The 12,110-nt window shown below is 40.3% G+C and overlaps 1 protein-coding gene across 4 annotated transcripts in view; it reads right to left on the reverse strand.

Moving 5' to 3' along the window:
- Positions 1-289: 289 nt before the first annotated feature.
- The window catches only part of gabrb3 (gamma-aminobutyric acid type A receptor subunit beta3), a 47,411-nt gene continuing 35,590 nt past the window's right edge, over positions 290-12,110 (reverse strand). For 2 of the 4 annotated variants that reach the window (XM_005919699.3, XM_005919700.3), the window contains 4 exons: positions 11,101-11,253; positions 7,396-7,640; positions 5,964-6,044; positions 290-5,229 (listed from right to left, as the gene is read on the reverse strand). In XM_005919699.3, the coding sequence (XP_005919761.1) occupies positions 4,882-5,229; positions 5,964-6,044; positions 7,396-7,640; positions 11,101-11,253 (827 nt within the window). In that variant the 3' untranslated portion in view covers positions 290-4,881. The remainder of the gene's footprint in view (positions 5,230-5,963; positions 6,045-7,395; positions 7,641-11,100; positions 11,254-12,110) is intronic. The other 2 variants (XM_005919701.3, XM_005919702.3) reach the window with 1 other exon arrangement.

Here is a 12,110-nt window from a genome sequence, read left to right on the forward strand (position 1 = left end):
GTCCTCCTGGACAGACTCACCTTTCCCTTTTTCTCTTCCCTGTCTTTGTGAGTGAGAGTGTGTGTGCACGCTTTTGTTGCAGTTTTTTCTAGGGATCTCCGCCCTGCTAATCACACACCTGGAAGACATTCCTTATTACGCAACTGCACACTGTTGAACTGATTGGGCCTCCACTATAAGACGCTGGTGTTTCCATCCAATCAATGCCAGAATGTTACGCCGCATGTGGTAAACATGTGTGGATCTCGCAGTAGGCACAGTCTGGTTTACTCACCATGGGCTCCTTTGTTCAGACACCTGCTGCCGTCAAGAGAAAACTCATTTAGGAGAATTTTGGAAGGGAAAAAGAAACCTGTGACAATCGCCTGTCTACAATCCCAAAAATTGACTCAAAGAAATACTTTAAATAAAACATCCTTTTTAACCCTTTTAATAACCCTACGTCTGTGTCCAGGCGTCGACACAGAGCTGAACAGGGAGACAATAATGTAACTGAACAGAAATGGAGGATTCATTGTTGCTGAGAGGGATTTAAAAAAAAAAAAATCACTAGATTCATATAATTCTGTAGTTACATGTTTGCTTTAGTCACCTCTGGACTTTTCTACCACTGCATTTGACCTCTCAGGCCACTGAGCGTTAACTTTGTATCAGAAATAATCAATTCTCTCATTATTTGCATGGACTTTACCTGCTGTAACACCTGCAGGACCAAACTGTAGTCACTACATCATCTTTAGCAAAACAGAAAACAGGTCTCAGATCTGTCCACCTTTCACTCTCAGATGGCACAAATATAAGGGTTACAGTGGTGAGGACAGCTAGGCTTTATGGCTACAACGAGCCTCCACACATTCATCCAGAAAAGTTTTAACCATTAACAGTCTAATAACTGGCAGCTTTTACCCAAGTCATTAAATCATGTTGGCTGCACTGAGCAAGAAATGTAAACACACACATATTTGAAACTTACATTATACTTAGAGAAAATAAGCTTGCCAAAAGGGGTTAAACTCCAAGCACACTGCTCTTTACTTGTACTGTTGCTAATGGTTCAAAATGCTGCTGCACGACAAAAGAGAGCACATAACTCCCATCCTGGCTTCACCACATTGGCTGCCTGTATATCTTAGAGGTCATTTTAAAATTCTTATGTTTGTTTTTTAAATGAATCTGACGCCCCCTGGTTTCTCAGGTCAGCTGACAAGCTGCTCCTGGAGGTACCCGGGTCCAAGAGGGAACTCAGAATAACCTGCCCCTGCACATTAGACAGCCCCCTCCCCGCCTTTTAAAATGTAATTTAATATGCTTATCATTTTTTATTTGTCAAGTGTACAGCACTTTGTTTCTGAAAGTGCTATATAAATTGCTTGCTTGTTTGCTAATCTGAGAAAAGGGGACGGTTGATGCCGTGACTGAGTTAGTCTTCTTCTTCTCATATCTTGCTGATATGAATTAAAATTTGTTCCTAAAGCACAAGAATGCCTTCACGTTCTCTTCTCCGTTCTTACGTATGTGTTCGATCTCCAGCGATACATAAAATGTGATCAAGTGGAACTGTGATGTCCACCTTGGCTACTGTATTCAAGATGGCAGGGCCATGTGACGACTTCCACAAACCAGCTTCCGCTCGTATTTATGTTTAATGGATTAATTCTCAGTTTGTTAGAAGGCATCAATTTGTTGAAAGATGTAATTAAACACTAATCAGTGTATATTTATGAGCACAATATTCAATATAATATTTAAACTTAAATGTCTAAATGTGACCCAAAAACAATGAGTATATTGTTACTTTCATCACACATGTAACAGTAACTTATTAAAAAACAGTTAATGAAAACATATGTTCCTAATTTCCAAGAAAATGTCACTAATTTATTTAAGGTGGGAACGCTATTGCAATTCAGTTGTTAGCTAAGCTTGAGGAAAAACTATACGGCAGGCAACGTCCACCACAGTGTACCATGATTTTTGCATAAATATGCATGAATACAATTAAGTTTTCATTTTTTGGCACAGTGTCTTGTCAATAATGATCGCTGATGTGTATTTACTCTTACTTGGGCTCACATATTGGACACAAAGGTAAAATTTCAACAGGGTACCATATAGGGTACAATATAGAAGGATGGCTAAAAATACCTTCTGTTCATGGCACAGACAGACAGATATCCACACAGATGCTTTTATCCATCTCTCAAAGATGGAAAAAGACAAACACAAAAATCTACTTATATCTCTCCAGATGTGTATTGATCTTTCCATTCATAGTAGATGGATGGTTAAATAGGAATGGATATCCTTGAGAGAGATAAAAAGATATAAAATCTATATTATAATGTCTGTAATGTAATTGCACAGCAAGGGTTAATCTTAGCAGCGGATTGTGTTTGCGTAGCACGGATATTTATAGTGCTTGGACCAAAAATTATGAATTAAAATGTTTTGATTTATTTAGCAAATGCCAAAAATATGTACCATTTCCTGCCCCGATCTTCCTGACCCATTAAGACTTTGAAGGTGGAGCACTTCATGGAAAAAGCTGCAGTGTCTGCAGAAACAGATCATCAAGCAAAGTGTTTAAAAAAAAATGCGAAACCCATTGAGAAAGTGTTAGTTATGTGCGATTCGTTCTTGATTTTGGGCTCCGTGAGGCCGGCGCGCATGGATGTCACCGAGCTGCGAGGATTACTGACAGGTGGTGTCACTCCTACGCGCTGCGAGTTGCTCAAGCAAGCAGTCAGATGGCATGTTGTAAGCTGTGTCTGGCAGGAATGGTTGTTTAGGAGACGCTACACACCTCCCATCAGTTCCTCCTTCACTTAACAGGACTTCACATGCTCTACCTTTAGGAAAAAATGGAAATGATAACGAACTGATATTGTGTTTTTATATTTACTGTCACAAAAAGGAAATGATAAGTTTGTGTAAAGACTAACAAAAACAGAACAGCGAGGCCAGAAATCACTGAGCAAAACACCGTTGACAACATAGCCATGTAATTACTGTGAGCTGAGAAAAAATGTGCACAGTTACAGTATGTACATCAAATCCCCAGAGGGTCGGGATCTGCAGCCACGACTCAGTCCTCAGTACAACATGCAGTCTGAAACAAACAAGGAAGTTATGGATTGTGCTGTATTATGTACGTGTTTCACAAAATCAACAGAAAGCAACGTGACAAAAATAGTGGGACGATGTAAACTGTTCTAATACATTCCTCGATAAAAAAAATCACTACAAAAGCCTGGAAACCTTTGTACTAAGGTCACACAATCTCTCCAGTTTTTGTCGGAAATATGGCATTTTGAAAATGTGTAAATGCACACGTTGATAAAATAGTTTGATATTTTGGGAAGTCCTTTTATTTTTGCATTTTCTTTAGAGGATTAGCCTAGCTTAGCGGTAAATTGCAAGCATTGCTTTGAACAAATATGAAAATAATCCATGTACTAGCCTCAATAGCCCACAGAGTAACACAAAACATCACTCATGACCTAATTTGTTCACACAAAAATGTTAAAATGACAATTTTATTGCAGTGGTTGAAGTGGCGTGATGTGTTAGCATCAGAAATACGATTAGGGCTAGTTCTTCCAACCTTTTAAAAAGCTTTCATTCATGGCACTAAATGAGAAAATAAAGTTATTTCTAAAATGCAGTACTGGTTCTATTCCTGTTATTTAAAATTGGGTTCTGAAAATTAAGCTAAGTTGATTGGATATTGGTATTTATACTCAACTTTCTGAGTCATCATCAATGACATGCGATAATTCTAACTCTACTTTTACAGAAATACTACATGTTGTGTCAGGAAGGTCATTATTGTTCCCGACTGCAAAGACATGGCTCTGTTTTGATATCATAGAGTAACGTGTTATAGTTACTTTCCATCATCAACAAGAACTTACAGGATAGAAATGAGCATAGCATTAAACTATTTGATTAGCAGAAATGCTAACAAAGATTTTGGTCAGTAGGATCAGCAAAAACTTACTGAACTTTTTAAGAAAGTAGTATTTCCATTAAATTTAAATACAATTTGAACTGAAACCAAATGATCTCAAGTCTAGGGAACATTTGAACAACGGCACAGGGACAACAACACACGGTCCAGCTCCTGTAACCTTGGTACAACTTCTAGATTGAGCTTGTTGACCACAGACTCTGTTTCTATCGTCTTGAAGCAACTGGAACTAAACACTTAACGAGCTTTGGCATTTTGGGAGAAACAAAAGTGCACAATTGTAAGGAAAAGGGGTATGCTGGATGTATATAATACGACAAACAAAGGGCATCATGAAAAATAACAAAACTGGGTGCAGCCTTATTGTTTTAATGTCATTTTATCTCAACTAGGCTTTTGTAATATCACATTTCCCAAAATATCACAACTATTCCTTTATGGCTGATTTCATACCAAATAATTTCCTGCCTGGGCAAAGTCTGTTTAGTCTGGGTGCATGGGATCTTACAGGTCCGCCTTTGTCCATGTGCAGATATAAGGAAGGTTAGCGCTGTCATAATACTACAAACCTTTACGATTAAATTTAATAGTGTGGCCACATGTTATACTGAAATTATAGGGGAAGGTTTCAGCAGCTCATCGAATCCAACTTAAATCATCTTTTGGAGATGCAGTGCTGCAAAAGTGTGTTTCAGTTTGTGTGATAGAGTCGCAGGTGATCACAGGGCTGACTTCACATGCAAGTCTTTGTAAGATGCATGTTCTGCAGGTAAATCCTTGTGGCTGTGCATGATTCTTTCTGCACGTATCATGTTAAAAAAGCGTTCAGGACGTTACCGTGTCGGGTTGGCCACACAAGGCTTCTCTCAGTCATAAACCAGAATCACATGGGCTTAAAAAAACACAGTGCATTAATGAACATAATAAAGCCAGTAGATGAGGTTGAAGAGGGAGAAGGCAGAGGGGAATATAATCCGTGACCATCTGTCGATGGCATTCACATCAGTGAGGTCTGGGATTTTGATTTTGAGCTGCGAGGACCGTCTTCGTAGACGGGTTTTCTTAAGATGTGCGTTCCTGTCCAGGCTGTGGCGGCCCAACTCGCGTGACCCGCTTGGCTTTCTGTACTGGATAGCTGAGTTGTCGAAGACCATGGAGGACGAGTTGTGGGTCTCGCTCAGACTGGTTGTTATCTCGTTCCCTCCCACCTCGTTGTGGATCTCCAAGGTTGTCAGCAAAATGTTCCCCTGGGAGTCGACCTAGGACCGACAAACAGCAGCGATGTTTAAAACAGGCTACAGCGACTGACGACACATGTGCAGCACGCGTCGGTTCCCCGGGGTCGGTCTCCTCTCGCAGGCTGACAGCCTGGGAACCAGAGCGACCTTCAAAGGCAGGTTTTTCTGTCCCAAAATTAAACGTCTTCTCACAAATCAGCTCAAGGTTGGACTGGCCGGCTTTAATACTAATGTAGTGACAACTATTGCTTCCCACACAAAAACAGATATATCATTTAGACCAGTTTAGGCACAGGATGAACACAGATATAAAAAGGTGACCACAAGGCATGAGAGGAGGTGAAAAAGTGAATATTTGTCTTCTTATTTTTTTGGCTGTGGTTTCACAGATCAACCTCGAATCCTGTAAACTAATTTAAAATGTAACTCGTGATTCTTCATGTTTTCTATGCGCCGCCGAATTAGTGCAGTGTAAAGGTAATCGCCTAATGACATTAATGATGGTTGGAATGGTTTGATTGCACTTACTGGATAGCATGTTAGCAACACAGACATATAAAGACATTAAAAAAGGGCAAAAATACGACAGTGGGAAAGGCGGGCTAAGCAGAATGTACTCGTACGGTGAGGTGTTTAGAGAAATGGCTGTGATGACGTGTTACTTTGTTAAATGAGGTCAAACTTTGCACTGCAGCAGCAAAGTTTCAGCCAGAGGTTTCACAGATGTAACACAACAGGCAGTGACAGACACTCACCCGTCGTGAGTGACGACGCCCTTGTACCTGATTGGACAGTTTAAGAGACGAAGACTTGCAATTGCCTCCTTCCAGAATGGACTAGCCAGGAAAAAGACAAACACAAACCCTTTTGTCTGAGATTCGGTCACCTAAGATGCTCACAGAACATCGGAGTCAGGAGTCAGAAAGTCACTCAGTGTGGACTGGTTAAAGCTGTGACTGATGATTAATTAAAAAAAACATCTGTAGGATGTATTGATCCAGTCACATTAAAAATCATTGTCTCCCACCTTATCCCTCAGAATCTGCTCATCTTTATCCTTGATTTGAAGATCATCCTGGCATCAAATGTAGGTAAAAAGGAGATCTTTCATAGTGTAAATTGTTCTGATCAGCCAGAAATTCCACAGGCTATTGAAAGCCATGGTGTTAAGCCAGAATGCAGTTTTTGAAGTTTTCTTCAGTGAGTTATCAACCCCAGTGCTTGTTTCTACTAAAGCTGAGGTCTTGGCTTTGTACTGTGACTCTTAGAGCTGATTTGGGTGAAAATGTCTGAATTAATGATATTATGAGGAAAATGGTGTAAAATCTCTGAGGAGATTAAAGTCTGAATACATTCATAGTATGAGATATATGGCTTCATTAAATATGCTAAAGCTAAATGTGCACAAAAGACTCTCAGGGTTCAGGTGGGAATCTTTTCAGAGATGGGTTTTTATAAAGAGTTACCCATATTTAAAGGGTGTTCGAAGCACAATTTTTGCTGCCGTTAATAGACGGATAAACATGACGTCATCTACAGTACTGCTAGGGGTGGATCTGAACGCATGGCCACTGGTTTGTGACCAAGCAGTAACAAGGCAGACACATCCTAAAGCACACCCTGATTAATCCTCTACATGTTCCAGTTCAAATACAGAGTTTCAAGGAATACTTGACCTGAGAATTAAGACTGTAAAAATGTTTGCTGGAGTCAAAGATCAAGACGGAATTCGGATTCTTTTCACACAAACTGCTGTACGACTGGTCTTCTTATTGCAGTTAGCAGCTAGAGATACTCCCGCACAGTTAAATAGGTAACTTTCAGATAGTGATGACACCTATTTAAATAAATCCCTGCTTGAAATGGAATCCACAAAAAAAACAACCTGAATCACGATAGCGCTGCATCTTGGCACCGAAGAGCCAAAACATAATGACTACAGATGAATTACTGCAATAATGTTCATTATCATTATTGTAACAATGCTGCATGGTGACTTTTCCCAGCAGCGGTTTTAATGTAACGGCTAGTTCGTGTATATTTGTGTGATGTCCGAGGAGAATTGCTCCACATGGTTGATTTAACAGCTATAAGCACTAAAAGTTGTTAAATTCCAGCCTTGCTTGTTAAAAGAAACACCGCAGTTGTTTTTTATGAACCTTCTTGGTGTTTGGAAATAATTCTCACCTTGGGCCTGTCAAATTTACTGCGGTCATTATTTGCCTTCTGCGCCCTTTCTGCCAGCTTTTTCTGCATCTGAGGACCTCGGCCAAAGAAGATGTAGTTGACAAAGGCATATTCCAGCAGAGCCAGGAAGACGAACACGAAGCAGCCCATCAGGTACATGTCTATGGCTTTGACGTAGGGGATTTTGGGCAACGTCTCCCTCAAATGGGTGTTGATGGTTGTCATGGTCAGCACAGTGGTGATCCCTGGAAGAAAAAAAAATCTGTTTCCACAGTACTAAAGGAGGGCTGAGAACCGATCTCTAAAATGACCATATCCAGATGAATACCATGAACCCGATTTTTTGTTTTCTGAGAAGCTAAACGTCGTCTGTTTGGATGATGTTGAATATTCTGAACTTGGATGAATTACAACTCATATGACAAGCGAACAGACTCAACAAACACACTGTAAACTCTCTCAGTAGTTTGCGCCATCTACAGTAATGCTCTGTGTCTCCATGAAGGCTCACCGACCTGGACGGTGTGTCTATTTCTGTCGATTCAGGCTTACATAATTAAAACAAAAAATGTTGCACTGTATGGAGTGTGTGGGGGAGTCAAGAGCGCCAGTGGGTACATGGCATCGATTTCTGCATAACAAAGGGACGAGCAAGATTCTGAACACTCTGAGAGCTCAGAGGAGATGGTTACTCAACAAACCCCTTGAAATACTGCACAGTGCTGTCCCTGAGAACACAGCAGGTAAAAGTAGATGGACAAAATAAGAAGTGATAATCATACAAGATGATAACAGTTGCTGTACACTATTGTTCATGTCACAGGGGTAGGAAAGTAATGGTGAAAAAAAAATATTTACATCACTGGACTCCTCAAGATGGCATCTGCCCCTAATAAACTATTAAATGTGGCAAAACAGGAGTGTAATTTGAACAGATGATTTTAAAATCCTGTGTTTGCTCAACTGAGCTCTAGTTCTGGTGTTATGTTAAATCCCAAAAAACTGGCTAATACAGACCCGATCAAAAGTTTAAGATCCCTTGAAAAATGGCAAAAAATCATATTTTGCATGTTTGGATCTTAACAAGGTTCCAAGTAGAGCTTCAACATGCAACAAGAAGAAATGGGAGTGAGACATAACATCTTTTTGAGCATGCAATTTATTGAAAACAACGCTTCAACTGCAACATGCTGTTTTACAGCTGATCAAAAGTTTAGCACCACATGCCTTTAAAAAGCCAAATCTGTGCAAAAATGTGGATTCATTGTCATTTTCTGACATGTAGTAACACTGTCATGATGATCTGTTCACAAAGGCAAAAAAATGTTTCCTTTTTTGAACATGGTTGGGTTGTTGAACTGCATAAGTAGGGTCTCTGGCAGTGCGGCATCGCTGCTGAGGTAGGACACAGTAAGACAGTCATTTGGAATTGCTTAAATGATCCTGAGGGTGATGGAACAAAAAGTCAAAATTTCATCAGCACTGAGCCAGAGGATCTAATTGGCTGTCCGTTAAGCACTGGACAATCCTCAACCCAAATTAAGGCCGTTTCTGGTGTCGACTGCAGCCCCATAACCATCAAACGGCATCTGAGACTGAAGGGCTTCAAAAACAAAATACGTCTTCAAAGGCCTCATCTCCTTAAACGCCACAGAACTGACCATTTGGACTTTGCAAGAGAGCATCAAACATGGGACATTGAAAGGTGGAAGAAAGTTTTATTGTCTGATGAGAAAAAACGTAACCTTGATGGTCCTGATGGTTTCCAACGTAACTGGTATGAAAGGGAGATCCCACCTGAGATGTTTTTTACGTGCCACAGTGGAGGGGGCGCCATAATGGTCTGGGGTGCTTTTTTCCTTCAGTGGAGCTTCAGGAGGTGCAGGGGCGTTAAAGAGCCACTGGCTATGTCCAGATGTTGAAGAGAGCATCCCTCATGAGTGAGGGCCATCGTCTGTGTGGTAACGCCTGGGTTTTTCAACAGGACAATGCTACAGTACACAACGCCCACAGTTTTAAATCCCATTAAAAACCTTTAGGGATGGATGGCAAGAGAAGTTTACAAAAATGGACAATGGAGTTCCAGATAGTAGATGTCCTTCGTGCGGCCGTCTTCACCGCTTCCAGAAATGTTCCCACTCACTTTGTGGAAACACTCACATCAAGCATGCCGCAACAGATTTTTGAAGTGATCAACAGTAACGGTGGAGCTACTCATTACTGAGATCCTGTTTGGAACTTTGATTTCTGTTTTGGGGGGTTTACAGGGTATTTTTTTTTGGAGGTGTGGTTCTAAACATTTAATCAGCTGTAAAACAGCCTGTTTCAGTTTAAGCGTTGTTTTCAATAAATTGCATGCTCAATTTTTTTTTGTTTCACTCCCATTTCTTCTTGTTGCATGTTGAAGCTCTACTTGGAACCTTGTTAAGATCCAACCATGCAAAATATGATTTTTTTTTTTTTATCATTTTTCAAATGGTCTGGACTGTTTGAAAGAATCTTTTTAAAAAATGTGTATATCCTTCTGGGATGTGCATATCTTTTTGCATTAAAAGTATATATATTTTACTACACCTTTCTGAATGACTCATAAAACTCCATACGCTTCAGACATGTTTTTCCGCTCCTCATGTATGAAGCCTGTTAAGTAGCCCAGCTAATTTGGTTTTGCTCAGGATATTCACACCACCCACCAAAGAGAATGGAGACCTGTAATGAATCACCGTTGATTGATTTTGTAAAGCACAGGAGTAGGGATGCGTTCTAACTTGCATTGATCTGACAGCATCCCAGATAGCAGTCTTCTCAACGATGGAGGCGTTACGGCGGAGTGAGCCGACTCGTGCGTTAAATGACGAGGTCTGAGCCAGCACAGGGGCTTCCAAATCCAGCTTCCCACCAGACTTCCTAAGATGTACTACATTCATCTAATCACAGCGTATGCTCAAGTGAGATTTTATTATTGGTACGTTAATGTGCTCTTCTTTACGCAGACTTGACTGAGAGTGCACCAAAGCTGATTGAGGATTTCCATTAAGGCAAATATTCTAGCAGCGATCAATGCAGTTAGGGAGGTATGGTGTTATACAACGGTGAACTTTTTCAGCCCTAGAAGCCAGTGGAAAGTGTGAGTCTTGAGATCCAGTTGAGTCTCCTATTACACCACAATGCAGAGGCTTCAAACAGAGTGAAGGAAACGCACAGCTGTGATTATTTGTTCTTCTTGAATCTGTTGTTTATCTGTTCAAATGTGGCACGTGGGAGGAACTCACCAGTTTAGTTTTGAATGCATAATGCCTCACCAGGACTATTCTTCTTTGTTAGTGCTACTACATAATCTTTGTGAATGCTTTCTTTTACATAAATATTCTTTAAACAAACCAATTTTTCATTCCCACACAAGCCAATTCTTTGAATATTTTCGCTTTCAAGATTCATCTGGTCCTACATTTGACACATTTATAAGTCAGACGGATGGATACTGAATGCATAATGTTGATGTAAAATAACTGTAAGTAACCAGTCACAAATCCATCCTCTAATTACAGAATCGCCACTTTGATAATGTCACAGTTTAGTGTTACTTTCTGGTTTCCAGCTTTGGCACAGAGCCGGTCACTGTTCACAAGTCTTAGAAAACACACAGAGTGCGTGTAGATTAAACTACAGTCCAGAGGTCAACTCACTGCATTGGAAAAATCATACCTAATGCAACTCTGGCAGCTGAGGCGTCATAATTTATCCAGAACGACACCCAGGACAAGATGGTGATGAGGATGGAGGGCATGTACGTCTGCAGGATGAAGTATCCGATGTTTCGCTTCAGCTTGAAGCTCAGAGACAGTCGAGGGTAGGCACCTGCAGGACAACACATCAGGTAAAAATCAGGGCTCTATAATTCAGGAGAAACATGGGGATGCCTTCCACTTTGATTTGGTTTCTGTGGTGATGAGCTCATCAACTGTATTTACACGAGAACTGCAGGCAAAAACGAGACACTGTCCACATTCTCACATGATGCAAACAAACAAAACTTTGGGGAAAAGGGTGGGTATTTAAAAATCCTACATTGCCACGTTCTCAAGTTATTGCATTTACAAACCTACTGGTCCATGTCCCCCAACAATACCCCATCAGCCTTTTACGGCTGAGGGGTAAAAGTTATGTGCCAATATGTGTGCACATTCTTAAAAGGTTATATGTATATTAATTTTTAAATATCTCAAAACTTAGACAGAGATTTCTACATAAAAGTATTTGTACACAAACACACAGTGTATATGTACAGATAATGATAATTTAAAACACGCGCGCGCACACACACAATAAGAGGATGTTGAGAAGAAGTTAAAAGCATCTGCAGACACTCCATTTATTAGAGTTTATTGTATCAGAATGTGACAGTGATCCTAATGAGCTCTAATAGGTTTCTCTACATTATCTGTATAGAAACGCTCGGACAGTAGCCATCCTACATGTCATTAATTCAGCAGTGAGGATAATCACTGTTGTGATGCCTCTGAGTTGTTGCTGTATTATAGGAGAATAATTCATGCTGCCAGCACTCTGCCTCATGAATGCATTATTTTGCTGTATGCAACAGTCCCCATTCTTTATCAACAGCATCAATCAGTGCATCTCTTAATTTCAAGCAATGGGAATATAAAGTTTAACAGATCTGGTCATTGCATGAAGGACAGTTTATCATCCTGACT

Source organism: Haplochromis burtoni, unplaced genomic scaffold (genome assembly GCF_018398535.1).
Source record: "Haplochromis burtoni strain Fernald_Lab_line unplaced genomic scaffold, NCSU_Asbu1 Contig_13, whole genome shotgun sequence".
NCBI lineage: Eukaryota > Metazoa > Chordata > Actinopteri > Cichliformes > Cichlidae > Haplochromis > Haplochromis burtoni.